This window comes from Nomascus leucogenys, chromosome 16 (assembly GCF_006542625.1).
Source record: "Nomascus leucogenys isolate Asia chromosome 16, Asia_NLE_v1, whole genome shotgun sequence".
NCBI classification, from domain to species: domain Eukaryota; kingdom Metazoa; phylum Chordata; class Mammalia; order Primates; family Hylobatidae; genus Nomascus; species Nomascus leucogenys.
The window spans coordinates 72,178,055-72,196,370 of NC_044396.1; the positions used below are offsets into that span (position 1 = coordinate 72,178,055).

An 18,316-nucleotide genomic window follows, 5' to 3' on the forward strand; every position below is an offset into this window, starting at 1 on the left:
GATTGTGCTACTGCACTCCAGCCAGGGTGACAAGAGTGAGACTCCATCTCAAAAAACAAAACAAAAAAAGTTATATAAATCAATTAACATTAATTTCATTTGTTTTTGTTAGGGGAAAGAGAGATTGTTTAATTGGCTTTAGGAAAAAAGTCTTCTTTCTCTGCTGTAACAGAAAGGAACAGTGTAAATGTATAAATTGTAGTTAGACAAGATTATTTTTACCATCTTGAAAAGATAATTCCAAGGTATTTTTATTTTGTGAGTAAGCTGAGAGAGAGAGAAATAACAGAAAATGATATGAATGGAAGTAGGAGGTCATTAGGAAAAGTAAATATGTTGATTTTCTGCTTGGATCCAAATGATAAACACTGGCTACCTACTTTTTTATTATCTTGTAGAAACAATATCCTATTGCCTCCCCAAACAACCATTTTTGCATATCACAATGTCTAAGGAACCTAGGTATTTTAAAAACAATTTGTGTTATCTGTGTAAAATCTTTTATTTTTAAATTTTCAAAAGTGTTTATTCAATCGTGTTTTGAAGACCAGTCCTTGTGAAACTGCTCCTGTTTGCAGAACACTTCCATTTTGACTATTTTACTCTTCTCTTTTTAAGCCATGGCTATCTCATTGGTTGATAAGTACATACTGTATTTACTTTTTTATTATACAAGTATTACATGTTTATTGTGTAATATTTAGAAAACACAAGTGTATAAAGGGGGTAAGATTTAAAATTACCCAACATTTCATCATCCTTTGCATCTGGTCTTTTTCCTATCAATATGTACTTCCTCTTCTATTTAAAATGCAGACAGGGCCAGGTATGGTGGCTCACACCTGTAATCCCAGCACCTTGGGAGGCTGAGGCAGGCAGGTGGTTTGAGCTCAGGAGTTTGAGACCAGCCTGAGCAACATGGAGAAACACTGCCTGTACCAAAAAAAAAAAAAAAAAAAAAAATTAGCTGCATGTGGTGGCACATGCCTGTGATCCCAACTACTTGGAAGGCTGAGGTGGGAGGATTGCTGGAGCCCAGGAGGCTGAGGTTACAGTGAGATGAGATCATGCCACTGCACTCCAGCCTGGGCTACAGAGCAGGACCCCATTTTAAAACAAACAAACAACAAACAAATAAGAAAAATAGCAGACAGACCATATCATGCATAATGTTTTGCAATCTGTTTTCTCAAGTCATAAAACATTTATCTTTTGTATACTAACTCATTGTAAATTGATGGATTTCCCAGCTCTGAGTATGCAGCTTTGGATGAAAATTTTTCCAGAAGTTAATTTCAGATTCAGGGATGTTTGTAGTGTTGTCTGCAGTGTGATACAGTTATGTTTCTATTTCATTCCAGTGTTCTTGGGTGTTACCAATCTCCAAGCCAAACACGTTGAAATGACCAGCTTGTGTGCCCACTGGCAGGTACATCGCCATGCCACAGCCTATAGGGTTGTTATAGAATCTCTCCAGGGTGAGTACAATCCATCACTTATGTTTTTGTCAAGCATTTGTGTATTTGGTTCTTTGCACACCACTATGTACAACACACAAGTAGCGTTAGACAACAGCCCTCTTGTCGAGGAAGCAATTTGTATTGGTCAGTCATGCTGCATATGGAGTCTGACTGGTTGGGTAAGCGAATTACTAACCCTCTGCAAACCTCCCTTTTCCTTATCTGGTAATGGGTATAACCATAGTGCTGATTTTTTAGAGTTCTGTGAAGATAAAGCTGAGATATTTCACATAAAGCACTTACAACAGTGCTTTGTGCACTGGAAGGACCCCAAAAATGTTAGCAGCCAGATAACCAAGACTAGCATACATTAAAATTATATTGTACTCTAATTTGGGTATTCACTCTCTAGGGATCAAGTTTAAATTTAATGTTTTTCTTAGTGTTTCTTTTAAAATGTTTGGGGATAGTTGGTGAAAAACAAACCCTCATTCCAGAGACTTAATGTATCTACACCATCATGAATAAGTTCTTCAGCATTACATTTCTCACGTACATCTACAAGTTGGGACTTTGTTCCAAGGCTGAAACAGTAAAAATGTCTGTCTTCATTAAAAATATTGAGAACAGCAACAAATGGCTGATTCCCCAAAAATGAGTATCTAGAGCCAGTTAATCCTCTTTTCCCAACATCAGCATGGACACTATTCAGAAGATGAAATCAAATAATAAAAATTACTTAATCAGATTTATAGAAACAATAGAAAAGGTATGTCTTGTTATTTTATGGGATTATAGGAGATGCTAAAGATTCCCAAGTGATTTTTTAAAATCTTCCAAAGTTGGGAGTAAAATTGTTAAAAATGTAGCCTGTTCTTTCTGGACAAATGATCTTGGTTTCCGCATTTCAGAAAAGCAAAATGACCTAATTATTTCTAGTTCCAGATAAGACTGGGTTTAGTAGCTCATATTCCTGACTACAGATATATTCAAAATCCATAAATCCCATTTTTGATCCAATCCATAAAGTGGAAAGCATAGTTTAGGAGAGCACTGAGAGCATTTGGAAATATGTCCCTTGTGGAATAAGAATTGAGATAGGTGGAACATACGAGAAGAAATTCCTGCCAATCCCAGTCAAGATATCATCATGATAGACATGTGGCACCACTACTTCTTTGAATCCCTCTATATGATGTAAGGATCCTTCCAGCCTGACATTGGCTTGACATTTGGGAGTGGTATTAATCTGGAACAAACATTGAGGGAGAGAAAGTCGGGATAAGTCACATGGATTTTGTGGTTAGGTTAAGTATGATTTATGGGATGCCAGAAGTAGATAAAGCACAGGCAACAATTTGAGAAACAACTGTGAAATCTTAAGGAGTTATGTTTCCTATATTTCTGTAAGTCACACTTTAATATAGAAGGGTTGGCATTTAGTGGTATTTGCTAAGCCTAAGAAAAAATACTAAGTGTAATAATTACCCTCCCAAACTATCCCACAATTCTTTTATATGATTTAGGAAATTGAAATGAAGGAACGTGGGTTCCTGTGGATATTCGTTGCCTTTCATAAAAATTTATCACTATATATGTTGACACAACGACGTATAAAAACTGGCTTTATCAATGGAATCAGTAAGATTCGTAGTTTTTTAAATTAAATGCCTTTAGTTTAGCATATTTGCAAAGCAGTCTTGAGAGTTTTATCAGAGGATATGATTGATTTGTCTGATAACACTGAACTGGTCATCTAAAACCACAATAAGCTCTTTCCGAAGCCAAGATCTTTGCTGACAAGTAAATGAGTCCACAGTTCCTTTTTATCTTCAAGTTAAGTGAATTTATACTCCCTCAGTATTATTTTCAGTCTGCCAGAAATTTTTTCAACTGAACCTTTATAGTCTTAATTGAACAAGAACAAACAAAAGTGTTGCTCAATGTACTTCTCATCAACATTTGTTGCTGAGAGATTAGATTTATGAACAAAATTAGCCTACATTTCATTCACACAGTTGTCTTACTGAATATTATTTATCAACTGGACAGCAAAAGATTCTAATTGACAACTTGAAAAGGAATGTTTGATGGAGGAGTGAGTTTGGGGTGGCAGTAGGAAATGTGTTTAGGTATTTTAACTCATACAATTTAGATCAAGGAATAGTCTTTCTACTTTGGAATGGAGAAGAATTAGGTTGAGTTTTGTTATCTTATAGAGGAATGTGGTTACCATCCTGATTCACTGCCTTTAAAGGACTTGTGGTAAGATGCCCATTCTTCCATGGGCAGATGAGTCTCAGACCCTCAGGTGTTTTGACTGTAATATTGACTACATATGTGGTCTCTGCAGAAATTTCAGTCTTTCCACTCCAGGCAAAGGAGATACCAGGAATAAATGAGACCCAATTTCGCCATGTGTTGGAATAAAGCTTTATCCCAGTTGACCTCTTTCTGAATGCCTCTGTCAAATCCTTACAGTTTGATGGGTAATTTTTTCCATATATTTTTTCATAGCTTGAGCATGTGCATTTTTATTCTGAGATTAAGTCAGTGATGAAGTCTTCACTGTAACCACAACTGCTGGTCAACTTTCTTCTCCGGGCTTCAGCTTCTGTAAAATTAATTCATCTGAGTCTATTAACTGAGGCAATAACTGCAATTTTGCAAGGTTTTTGTGAGTAGAATAGCCACATTGTATCATTCAGGCTTGTTTATTAATATTCACAGAAAGCTAGATAAACTTAAGCCAAAGGGTCAATTTATTGGCTAGTATACTGAGAAGTCCAAAAGTCTCTGGTTTCAGGCACATCTGGACCTAGGTGTTCAATGTCGTAGAGAAAAGTCTTGCTCCTTGTGTTCTGTTCTCCTCTGCCTTCATTTTCAGCCAGGCTCAGTGAGTCACATCCAGAATTACATTCTCCCAGCTTCCAGCTTTAACATTCTTGGTGAAAAGAGAGCTTCTCTTTCTCAATAGTTCCAACAGAAGTCCAGGAACTGAGTCATATTGGCCTGGTTTGGGTCACATGCCTCTAAATCTGTCATTGAGTGCAAAGGCATGAAATAAACTGACTGTTTGGACCTGGTTGCCTTCCACCCCTGTATCTGGTGGTGGTGGCAGGAGGTGGGGGTGTTATTCAATCCTCCCCAAACCATGAAGACCAAGAGTGAGGAGGAATGGATGCAAAGAAAGAGATTTCAGATATAAGACAGGCAAAAGCAACAGATGTCCTTTCCCCATGTAAATATTATGACATTTTTATGGCCAAGAAAAAGAAAGATTACCAGAAGGACAAGGTCTTCTCAGGAAAGACTGAAATAAAATCTGCTTTGCACTCAGTCACCCATTTGCCAAATTAAATGATAGGTTTTTGGTTAATTCTAGGACAGCCCAAAGTGAGAGATTTTCAGAGCCCTGTGAGATCCTCCATTAGTTCTGCAGATGCTGTGGGATTTTATCCCTCTCTCCAGCTGTTTCTGAGTTGCCTTGGCACCTAAGGTTGCCTTCAAATTCATGCATTTATTAATATATGCCACATAGGCCCAAACACTTTATTCCCCCCCAATCTCCAAAACCTGATGAACTTCTTTGTAACCTGCTTAGATGAAGGTTCAGAGGATGCTCCACTTGTCCCTATTTAGGTGCTGAGATGTCAGCTTTGCAGTATTATTTATTGACAAGGATAGAGAATTGCAGCATAGTGGAGAGCCTACCTTACCAAAGACCAGGTCCACAGAAAAACATCATATGGAACAAAACCTATGATCAGAATTAAACTTTTTGAAGCAGTGACATTATGGGGAGTATAATTATTTATATCATAAAATTCAACCGGAGTAGTTTCCTGGATGCTGGATATTCTTTGCTTGTGGAACTCAATAACTACTTGTAGGACATTTTGGTAAGTCAAGCTGATGGCATTATAATTATAATTATACGATTATAATCTGGAGAACGGATTTAGTCTTGCTTGCTAAGAATGAGTGCACAAATAAAGACAGATTTTTTCCCTGTTTCAAAAAAATAAATTAACTTCCTGCTTTTGGCATGAGGGGTTGAGGAAATTAGTCACCATTTGGTCAGTCTGAATGTTTTCCTTAAGGCAAAGCCAATAGGCCTGAATTGCACATGCCAAAAGCAACATGGATACACCCCCATTCATGGAACCCCTCTTTGTTAGTATTGGGAACCAAATTGATACTGTTTGCCATTAATCTTATAGTGCTTGTTCCAGTTTTCCAATGTTTATAGATTTATTATTTTAGCAATAAGGTCTACTTATATTCTATTTTCAAGGGTCTTTAAAGTACATAGGTTTCTACATGAAATAGGAAATGTGACAGAAAAGCGCATTTCTAGGATTGACTCCTGGAGAGTCCCCGCAAGGTTCGTGGAGGTAGATCAGTATGATCAATGTATAAAATTCAGGAAATGTTTGTATTACAGGTGGCTCACAGAAGCTTTTAGTAGGCTCTAAGGGATAGCTAAGGGTCAAAAAGAAACAGTTATTGTGGGATTCTGAGCCTGGAAACCATAGACTAAACTTGGACCTACGCAAAGCAAAACACTGAGTTCACTAAATTTTACTTACTATCAAACCCATTTCACATAATTTATAATCTCACAAATACTTTAACAATTTTTAAATGTTATCATTTTTCATAATATATCAACAAGAAATGATTAAAGTTGACAGTATTTTACTTTGAACAAATACATTAATAAAAATTCTATTATAAATTCACTTCTGAAACTCTCTAATATTCACAATATATAAAAATAAATTTAAAATTCTATTTAACAAATAACTTTAATTCGTTTATATTTTTAAAAGTCTATATTTGTCCATAGACAAGATTTAAAATAACATATATCATGTTTATTCTGATATATGCATATTATAATATACATATCTTTGCTTCAATATATGCATATCAAAATATGGATGGCAATTTAATTAGGTTTGATACTTATAAAATAGACAAAAATTGTGTAAATTTTTGCATTTTATAGTTGAAAAAGCAACTGGTATACTTTTATATTTTCTAGATTCTGTTTATTCTTCATAAACTCCTCTGCAAATAACATTTTGAAGAAGTGGATAGTTCTTTTTAACCAGTAAATAATATGTGTAATGTATTTAATCAATGCAGTTTTTAAACACTAGTTTTTCAACCCCTAGAAATAAAGCGTTATGAAGCTTTGATTAAACAAATGCAATTTATGGATAAGATGATCAATCTAGAGGGAAATTTGAATAATTTTTTTTTGTGGTAGCAGTGATTCCTCCTCTTAATCAGTGGTCCGTTGTGGCAAAAACAGCAACAACAACGCTCTATGCCTATGAGGAAAAGACTTGAAACTCTTCAATAATGAAAGCCACCCAAGTAGGCTCTGTGGAGTGATAAAGCATCATCTAATCTCTAGCCATCATGTTTGCACATTTCATATGCACTCAATAGCTCTCAGATGGTTTCATTTTGGAAAACTATATATTTCATTCACATTTGCTTAAAATATACCAGTGGAAATTAAAGCAACATCCTCTGAAACTGAGCTTTAGAGTTCTGAATTCAGGGGGATGAGCAGAAGTGGGTCAAGGGGTAGAATAATACAGTTAGGTAGAAGGGGTAAGTTTTAGTATTTGATAGTACAGTAGGGAAATAATAGTTAACAACAATTTATATTTCAAAATAGCTGGAAAAAAAGAATTGTAATATTCCCAACTCAAAAGATAGATGTTTGAAGTGATGGATATTCCAATTACCTGATTTGATCATTACACATTGTATAGAGGTATGAGAATATCATACAAACCCCCAAAATATGTACAACTATTATCTACCAGTTTAAACAATCTCAGTTCTGCTAATTAGAATAAGGACTTGCAGAAGTTATTAACTTTTCTGACCTTTAGTTTCTTCTCTTTAAATTGGGAATAATTATAAATGTTATAAGAATCAAATGAGATAATACATATGAATTCCTTAGAATATTGCCTGGCATGTGATAAGCACTCATTAAATGTTGGCTATTATTATCCTTATTGCTGTTGTTATAATTAAATAGCAAGCACAGAACCTGGGTATAATAAACCCTCAAGAAATGATGAATATAATTAATCCAGATTCCTCGTCTCAGGACCTAAGGGCCAGCACTAGTTCTTCCAGGAGATGCACAGCAATTTTGCTATGGGTGTGGGAACAAAGAAAGGAGCCAATAGTTAGTCATGTCTCCAGAGTTCTTTGTGCCTCTGTCGTGGTGGAGAAAAAGACAGAGAAGGTGCCATGTGAATTGGCTGTGTATGACATGTCTCCTTGGTAGATAAAAAATGAACCAGCAATTGAGAGACTGAGCTCTACAGCATATATGGCTCTATGCTATGTAAGCACCATGTCCTTTTTCCTCAATTAAAGGACTTTCAGAGTGGATGCAGGGAATTTGGAGAGGCCCCTCTGAACTCCCTGGGAATGTCTTTTGCGATTGAAGGAAACCACTGGTGCCAGTTAAAAGTCAAGGCTGAGATGGAGATACTGGGCAGGGTGAGGACTCCTTGGTGGTCCCAGTGCTGCTGCAAGCTCTTGCCTGCAGTTGTGGCAGCTTTGAAGACAACCTGGACCCATGGACCAGGGCTTCTGAGACCCATACCTGTATCTTTAGACCACTGCCTAGAAGGGTGGTCTGTTGGGTGGTACTAAGTTATATGAGGCCAAAAGGAAGTATCTGTTTATGTTATATAACATTGGACTGTGTTCAGAAAATCATATTGAATAAAAGGGAGTTCAGATTTTAAAAAAATAGGCCAGGCATAGTATCTCATGGCTGTAATCCCAGCACTTTCAGAGGCTGAGGCGGGTGGATCATCTAAGGTCAGGAATTCGAGACCAGCCTGGCCAACATGGTGAAACTGCATCTCTACTAAAAATAGAAAAATTAGCTGGGCATGGTGGTACGTGCCTGTAGTTCCAGCTACTGAGGAGGCTGAGGCAGGAGAATTGCTTGAACCCTGTAGCGGAGGTTGCAATGAGCTGAGATCGCGCCATTGCACTCCAGCCTGGATGACAGAGTGGGACTCCATCTCAGAAAAAAAAAAAAAAAAAAGATTAAAAATAAATAAATGCCCTCACATCTGCACCTGTCCAAAAGATCAGTTAGGATGTGTGCATATAATTACATGCATTAATGCTTCTCCATGAAGTACAGAGTTGATCTCAGAAGTCTTTTAATAGTAAACTTCATTTCTGGACATATAAAATGTGATTTTCCATAGAAAAATACCAGTGAATATATTAACTCTTTCGAAGAAGATACAATACTTCAAACAAATATAACTCATTCTGGAGTTATCTGATTTGGGCTACACATGTGAAGTATTTTAGAAGCAAATCATCTGCCAATGGCTGTGTTTCAAACATTTCATATGCGTATGTTTTTGTTTTGTTTTGTTTTTATTATAGATAGGCAAAAGCAAGAATCCACTGTGGGTGGAGGGACAACCAGGCATTGCTTCTATGGACTTCAGCCTGATTCTGAATATAAAATTAGTGTTTATACAAAGCTCCAGGAGATTGAAGGACCTAGTGTGAGCATAATGGAAAAAACACGTAAGTCATGTGTGTTCTCTCCTGATCCCTCTCCCCATGAACAAACAGAATTTTAGGCATCCTGTTTCCTTATCCCATTTAGAAAAATATTAGCTGTTGCTGTTCAGGAATATACGTAATACAAGTTTTGTTCCTCTTACTCAACCCCAGAATTCATTGCATATGGCCCACTGATGTCATCAATATGTGTTTTTTATTTCCATTCTCCATATATGTTTCACAAGAGACTAGAAGTCCACACGATAGTAAAGCAATTGAGACAATGACTTACATTGTGATCCAGATCCATAAGGAACATTTGTGGCATGTGGAGTGTGAAATGCAGTTTGAGGACTTGGCTCTGACATTAAAACAATGGCATATTACCACAGCCATGAGGATGGGAAGGGAGCCAAGATGTTCCAACTGGATGACCCTAGAGTTACTGCTTGCCTAAGAAGCTCTTGCACTTTTTCCAAGCTGACTGCAGATGTGATGCACTAAAGGGAAAGGGAAAGTATAAAATTAAAACAAAGCTCTTTTTACATGTTCCAAAGAGCAAGGAGAGTGTCAACTTCTTGAAATGGCTTCTAGTCAAAGATTCTTGACCCTGGGTCCACAAACATTAAAATGGTTTGAAGTGTAGTGGATTCTGGGGGACATTTGTGTGCTTAACTCAGTATCTTGAATTTAAACTTGAAATTCCGGGAGGATTTGTGTCTGAATGGGTGTTGGGCAATGGGCTTTCTTGGTGACCCGTCTATCTTGTACATGGCATTTAGAAGGGATTACTACCTGTGTATAGCTCTTCCAGCCTCTCTGGCACTTGCAGAGGGAAATCATGCACATGTAACCTTCAAAAAGAGAGGATAAAAGTATAATAAATTAAATCATCTTCTTTTATGTAATACAAAGACTTTATTTCACAACACTTAAATATGCAGTATTTCATATTCCACATGTATTTTTGAGGTATAATTTATATAACATAAAATTTAAGTACCATTTTAAGTGTGCAGTTCAATAATTTTTAGTACATGTAACGAGTTGTATCACCATCCCTACAATCCAATTTCAGGATATTTCCATCAACCCAAAGAACCTTTCCTGCTATTTGCAGTCAATCTCCTTTCCCACCCTGAGCCTCAGACAATCTACTTTCTTTTATTATACATTTGCCTTTTCTGGACATTTCACATAAGTGGAAATATACCATATGTAGTCTTTTGCATCTGGCATCTTTCACTTAGCATATGTTTTTGTGGTTTCTCCATGTTGTAGATTGTGTCAGTAGTTTGTTTCTTTTTATTGCTGATTAGAATTCCATCTTATGGATTGTAAATCGTATAGTTTTGCAGTCAATAGGAACCTGGTAGTACACAAGACTTAGAGTCAAATGGTTTGTTTGTGGATCTTGTTCTGCCCCTTTCTTGCGTTATGGCTTCAGGCAATTCAGCATCTCTGAGCTTTTCACTCGTCAATAAAATTAAATACCTACTCTCTTGCCTCAAGTGGTGGCAGTAAACAACCAATAAAAGAATATTCATTGAAGAGCTTTTCAACCTGTATGTCATTGAGCAAGTACTTTTTGTCATTACCATTATTCTCTTCTTAAAAGTCATAAACTAAAGGCTAGATCTCACTATCAGGCATGTTTTCTCCAGGCCGTACTTTTTTAAGTTTTAAAGTCGTTTTTGAAAAGTCAGAATATCTTGCAACACTAAGTATCTATCTTCATGGTGCCAATCTGCTGGAACCAACTAAATGCTGTCTGTTTAGACAGTGCATGTGCGTTTAAGTTTGCTACCGCACCTTAATGTTTACGCTAAGTTCTTTGCGCTTATTCATTGCTCACCTGACCGCTAGAAACATTTGTGTTTAGGACCCCGATCTACTTTAGCTTCTCCTATCCTTGACCCCACACTGGTTAACTACTAACCTAGGGTTAAATCCAATTTGGATAGCTCTGTTTGATGTAAATATTTTCCTTAAATTGGAGGCATCTGTCTTCTTGTAGCTTCCACCCGTTGGTTCTGGGTCAACCTTCTGAAGCAATGCAGGTGAAAACTATTCCCTCTTTATGTGACCGCCCCTCACATCCTTGAAGACAGGGACAATCTGTATGCTACATATAGAATATAAACATGTGTCCCCAGTTCATTGTGGTTCTTCTTACCCAAGAGATTCTTTGGCCAGATGTTCTGCCCAATCATATTAATCTGGCTGCCATACTCTCTTACTGATTTCATTCCTGATTTATTGACCAGACTTAGGAGATGCCTTGATTTTCCATATTAAAGAAGATGCGACCCGGCGCAGTGGCTCACGTTTGTAATCCCAGCACTTTGGGAGGCCGAGGCGGGCGGATCACGAGGTCAGGAGATCGAGACCACGGTGAAACCCTGTCTCTACTAAAAATACAAAAAAATTAGCCAGGCGTAGTGGCAGGCGCCTGTAGTCCCAGCTACTCGGAGAGGCTGAGGCAGGAGAATGGCGTGAACCTGGGAGGCGGAGCTTGCAGTGAGCCGAGATCGCGCCACTGCACTCCAGCCTGGGCAACAGAGCGAGACTCCATCTCAAATAAATAAATAAATAAATAAATAAATAAATAAAAATAAAGAAGATGCACAATTATTAAGATGACTGACTACTTCCACAAATTTTAAAATTTAAAAAATGGCTTTAGAAACATTTTGTGGGGCTTTTAAGAAAGTTTTGCAATCCTAGTTACAAAAAAATTTCTCATTTTTTAAATTTTGAGAGTTTTTAGCTTCAAAAATTGCCTTTAAAAATAACAGTGATATATATCCATAATAGTAAAACAGAAATGTATAAAGTGCATTGTCAACCTCCCTCTTTCCTTGTTCTTCCTTTTCAGAAATATTTCCTTTTCACACACACACATATATATATACATATTTATGAAAAATGAAAAGCACATATATAAAAAATATAAAAGGTATATATATGTGTGTGTGTATGTGTAAGTTTTATTTTTCACAAATGAGATTATGTCATGGTATTCTGTGACTTGTTTATTTCACAAAATAATCATCTTGAATATTTTTTCATTTAGTAATATATAGTTACCTCATTCCTTTAATGTCGAATCATTTTATTTAAATTATTTTATTTTATTGGATCTTAAAGTTGGAAGAGACCTTACAACTCACTTCTTAGCCTTCCTGACAATGAAGAAACTAAACCCCCCTTTATAAAATTCTTGGCAAATAGTCAGTCTGCCTGAGCTCAAATCCTTTAGCTATTTGGTGCTTAGTATCGCCTGAGGCTAGACATCCCCGCTTTGAATGGCTATGATTAGCGGAGGGTTTTCCTGAGTATTAAACTGGGATAACGACAAGAATTTTCTTAGTTTTTCTTAAGTCTTTAGTGTCAAATAAGAATTAGAAATGAATACGTAATAACATCGTATTTTATGTTTACCTAATGACACCACAACTTCCTGGTGCTTTGCCACATGAGCTGGAATGAGAATTGATAATCACTACTCTGATCTAACTGTCCCCAGATCCTTTAACCAAGCCACACCTCTGCGGAGTATGTGGACTTCTCATCCCACATAATCCAGGTTGAAAAGACCCAAACACACTTTAGCCTGCCAATGTTTACATTTGGTCCCCAAAACCAAAAGACATTTCCAGATGCAGTCTGAGCAGAGCAGAATGAATCAAAGTCCACTGGTGACCAATATCCTGGGGGATGCAGGATGGAAAGGGACAAGTGCTATTGAGCAAGGATTGATGGTCAATGCTTAGGCAGAATGGAAATGAAGTTTATTGTGTGTGTGAAAGCAAAAGGAGATGAACTTTCAAATGGGTTGGCAGGATTCCTGCCTTAAATCAACATTAGAACCACTTTGTAGTTGACAGTTTGATTTCATTGACTCCTGCTGGGTAAACTGAATGGTGGCAAAATGGCATTTCAAACCTTCAGTCTGAGGATGAGACGATGGATGGAGTCAGTTTTCACAGGCTGTGGCTGATTTATAGTACTCATTAAATTCTCAGAGAAGACAGTTGTCAAAATCATTGACTCCCCTGAATGTTTATTACTCCATGACCTTCCTCTCTTCCCCACAGATGAGATGGCAAACTGATGTCCTTTCTCCCTTTCCTTTACAGAATCACTTCCTACACGACCACCAACTTTTCCTCCAACCATTCCACCAGCAAAAGAAGGTAAAAGAATAATAGAATAATGATCTGATTCTAGGTTTAGGATTTGTATTGGTTTTGTTTGCCTGTTCATTTAAAACCAGGGTATTAATAAAGTATATTTATTGTGCTACCTAATTTTCTCCTTAATACAAATGCTTATCAACCATGATGGGCTTGAATGATATCCATTTAATACCAATTCTGCACACAAAGAATGGATTTACTAACAGAATTGCTTAATACTATTTTTTTTTGAAATATCAGAGCAGTTAACATTCATTAAGGAAGAATAGTTAACATAATTTGTAAGTGAAAATCCAGTTTGTAATTCCTCAGATACAGTAATAGTTTCCCAGCCTACCTCTGAAGCGTCTCTTTCAGTTGTTTTTTCTTTCCTCACCACAACGGTTCCTCATCATCTTTTACCTAAGCTATTAAGGTAACTTTAAAAAGGCCCTCAACAAAGTAGTGATCATTATTTTTTTCATTTCAATAATGAATACTTATTAATCCTGCTATTTATTCTCAAGGCTCTTATGGTAGGCATGGGAAATACAATAATAATAATACACGATTGCTGCTCTCTGCTTATTTTTAGTATTAAAGAGAAATAGGTGCTTGCCTAGATAAATACCAGTCAAGTTTATGAGTTATAAAATAGCAGTTGTATTATGGTAGCCCAGAAGTGGTAATGGTTAATGCTGCTGCAGATTAATGACTCATAAGGAAGAGGCATTTGATCTACATTTTGAAGAATGAGTTTGAGAGACAGGTATTGGGATGAATAGCGCTTGGTGTCAAGAGTGATCCAACTGCTTAATGGATTTAGTGAACCATAAATGCTTTAGTGTGGCATGAAAGAGAAAAGAATGAGGATAGAGTTATTCAGGGGTTAATGTGACAAAATTAGGAGCTTGGGCTTTATCCTGTGGGAAATCGCATGTTGTGAGAATTTGTAAGAAGGAAGAGTGATCTGATGAAATCTGTGTTTAAGAATGATAACTTGGGCGAAATAGGGAGGATGGACTGGAAGAATGAGAGGAGAAAGTAGAACACGTCAGAAGGTTGTATTGGAAGAGCTCTTCCATTCACAATGCATCTTAAAGTGCCTGTTACATACCAGGGGAACAATAAAAAATAAGTCGTTCAGAGCTTAAAGCCAGTAGATTCAAATGCTACAGAGAGCAGAAGACACAAAGAAACAGAGGCAATTAAGAACTCTAATAAAGCTCAACATTCATCCTAGGATGGCATGCAAAGTCTTCACGAATCAATCTACTTTGCAGTATTATTTCCCAGAATACATTATATAATAGCAAAATTGTACAACTCAGGGTTCCCCATACATGTCTTATGCTGTCCTGCATCTTTGAATGCTATTCGCTCTACCTGGAATGCCAAATTCTTTCTTCTTCCAGCCTCATATCTAGCCTTCTTTAGTCTCAACATCTATGGTTAGTCTCACTATTGGAACTGGAAACAGAATCCTAATTGATACATTTGCTAATTAGGCACTTCTGATGCAGATATTACAGAATGCTCTGAGGTCAGAGTATTTTTATTTATAGCTGAGTATGGATATTATTCCGTAAACATTCATGAATGCTTATAGAAGACTTATGTGATCTGGAAGGGTCTGTGGGGTTAAGGATTGATAAAGTAGAAACATTGGTTCTGAGATTTTCATCGTGATGGTTTTAGATGGTGCTTTTGCAACTTGAATGCACTGTGTATTTTAGGCTTTGTTTGTCCTGGGTATATTTAATTTAAAAGCCAATAAATTTGTATTATTAAACTAATACTAAATATTTATTAAACAAACATTAAAACGTAGAAAAAACTTAAAAGAAGAACATTAAAAACACAGCTTTCTACCCCAGAGGTAATTCCTTCATGCATGTTGATATATTTTCTTTCTTTGATTTACTAACTACATTTTTCATTTTTAGTGTATTTTTTAATAGAATTTGCTCTCATTTTGAAAGTGAAACCTAATTTTCATTTTTATCTTGTCTTGGAAACAGAGGACGTGTTTATAAACTCATAATTAGCAGATCTTGTTATTCCTTTCAGCTTTAAGTTCAAACCACAAATTTGTAAAATTTTATAAATCGCAGAACTCAACCTTATCAGATCCGTACTGCCCCTAGAGTATTAGCTCACTTGGAGATGTTTATTTTATATTATAAATAGCTTTAAGGGAATGAAATTGTACTTAATAAAATAAAAACTCAGTGAGGTTTTTCTTAAAGAAAGGCACATTATCTCATAGAATATTTATGTGCAATTAGCCTAAGATTAAAAGATTCAGATTATTGAGGAGCAAATTGTTCGCTTCATCATAAAACAGATTCAACTGCAATGATCAGCCCTAATGAAGAGGAGGAGAGGCATAGATAATCTGAAACAGCACATGATACCAAAAAAGAACTTTTAAAAACTGTTCTCAGTAGAGTAGGTTTTTATTGGTGTAGTTTGCTTTGTTTAATTCTTTTTGCTTGTTTGATTGCTTTGTTGATATCTGTAATACCTACTGATAATACTTTCCCTTGGCTAGCATTAGTGTATATTTCTTGACATATATCAGTGGGCAATAGAAGGACAGAGACAAAAATTTTTTTTAACCAAGATTAGAATTTGTTTGCTTAGGGCCTCAGCCCAAGTGAATATCAAATTATAATTAGATTAATCTGGTTCCATTTTATCACATGCTTTTCTGCTGAAATTGAATCTCTCTGACATTAACTTACTAATTCAATAAGAAAAGGACAGGGTGCACAGAGTGATAGTATGTCCTTTCTTCCAATCAGTTGGCACTAGACAGTGTTTGCTGATACTTCGATCTCTGAATCCATGTGGTCCGATCTTTTCCTAGTCCTTCATTTTCATTCTTTTGGGCTGCAGTTGGTGGGCACTTTTTTCTTTCTCTATTTCCACATGGATAATAGAAGCTTCTTAGTCATTAATAAGAACCTTGAGTATAAAAGAGTAATTACAGCAAAGAAGCATAGTGAGCAGGAGTTTGGAATATGAACATTAAGAAGTTTATATCTTTCCTTTGAAAAAGAGCTTCACTTAGCAGAGGGCAACCATTATTTGTCTTACTGGTTTAATAACTACTAAATTTTCCCCTTATCTCTGACTCAAAATTCATTGTTGGTCTTCAGTATGTAAGGCGGCCAAGGCTGACCTGGTATTTATGGTGGATGGATCTTGGAGCATTGGAGATGACAATTTCAATAAGATCATCAGCTTTCTATATAGCACTGTTGGAGCCCTGAACAAGATTGGCACAGATGGAACCCAAGTAAGGCTAATAATTAATTCATTCTATGTATTTAGAAATTATTTCTCCAGCTCTTATTACAGCTACTTGTCAGGGACTGTAAGTCAAGAACTATAATGATTGGACTCAACCTTAAATGAATGGATAGACAGGTATGTGTTTGGAAGCAGCTTGTCGATGCCTGGTGAAGCTCCAGAGGATGCTTGTCCTTAAAATGTGTTGAGTTCAGCAAACTAAAACAAGGCAGAAAGTCCATGTCAGGGGGTTCTTTTTACATACTATGGTAGAATGTCTCCTTTAATGATACACACAATATTTTCTCTGCCCTTAAGCACTTTAAAATCTTGAAAGGAAAAGGTTAAGGTGTTAAGGTCACACCTTACTATAGCTCATGTGGAACATGAAACTAACTCATTCATTTAAAAAATGTGTATCAAGGATTTATTGTGGCCATGTATTATACTGTCATAATGAATGTCAATCAATGTCTAATTTTGTGGGGCTCGTATTCTTAAAAGTAAGGACAGAAGACGTACCAGTCAGAATGGCTATTATTAAAAAGGCAAAAAACAACAGATGCTGGCAAGATTGTGGAGAAAAAGGAACACTTATACATTGTTGGCAGAAATGTAAATTAATTCAGCCATTAGATAAAGCACTTTGACAGTTTCTCAAAGAACTTAAAACAGAATTCCCAAACCCAGAAATCCCACTGTTGGATATATACCCAAAGGAATATAAATCATTCTACTGTAAAGACACATGCATGCACATGTATGTTCATTGCAGCACTATTCACAATAGCAGACATGATATCAACCTAAATGCCCATCAATAGTAGACTGGATAAAGAAAATGTGGTACATATACAACGTGGAATATTATGCAACAATAAAAAAGAATGAGATCATGTCCTTTGCAGCCTCATGGATGAAGCTAGAGGCCATTATCCTAAGCAAACTAATACATAAACAGAAAGCCAAATACTGCATGTTCCTACTTATAAGTGGGAACTGAACATCGAGTACATATAGACACAAAGAAGGGAAGAACAAACACCAGGGCCTACTTGTGGGTGGAGGGTAGGAGGATAGTGAGGATCGAAAAACTACCTGTTGGGTAACATGCTGAATATCTGGATGATAAAATAATCTGTGCATTGGCCAGGTGCGGTGGCTCACACCTGTAATCCCAGCACTTTGGGAGGCTGAGGCGGGTGGATCACGAGGTCAGGAGATTGAGACCACAGTGAAACCCCATCTCTACTAAAAATACAAAAAAAATTAGCCGGTTGCTGTGGTGGGTGCCTGTAGTCCCAGCTACTCAGGAGGGTGAGGCAGGAGAATGGCCTGAACCTGGGAGGCGGAGCTTGCAGTGAGCCGAGATCGCACCTCTGCACTCCAGCCTGGGCGACAGAGAAAGACTCCATCTCAAAAAAAAAAAGAAGAAAAAAAAGAATCTGTGCATCAAATCCCATGACTTGCAATTTATCTCTCTAACAAACCTGCACATGTACCCCTAAACCTAAAAGAAAAGTTAAAAAAAAAACAAGAGAAAAGGGGCAGAGACAGATATACACAGGCAAGCACATAGATTCACAAGGTAGGGATATAAGCTATGAAAACAGAGTGATGTGATTTAAAGATGTCAGGGGATTACTCTAAATTGTGTGTGACAGTTATTTTAAATTGTATGGTCAGCAAAGACCTCTTTGAGGAGGTACCTTTTGAACTGAGATGTGAATGATGCAGACTTGAAGATCTGAGAATAGAATTTCCAGACAGAGAAAATGATAAGTACAGAGGACC

At 36.7% G+C, this 18,316-nt stretch overlaps 1 protein-coding gene across 1 annotated transcript in view; it reads left to right on the top strand.

The window, feature by feature from the left end:
• The window catches only part of COL14A1 (collagen type XIV alpha 1 chain), a 243,649-nt gene that overhangs the window by 121,942 nt on the left and 103,391 nt on the right, over positions 1–18,316 (top strand). Inside the window, exons 23-26 of the mRNA XM_003256159.3 lie at positions 1,362–1,478; positions 8,919–9,065; positions 13,187–13,243; positions 16,390–16,529. Of these exons, the coding sequence (XP_003256207.1) occupies positions 1,362–1,478; positions 8,919–9,065; positions 13,187–13,243; positions 16,390–16,529 (461 nt within the window). The remainder of the gene's footprint in view (positions 1–1,361; positions 1,479–8,918; positions 9,066–13,186; positions 13,244–16,389; positions 16,530–18,316) is intronic.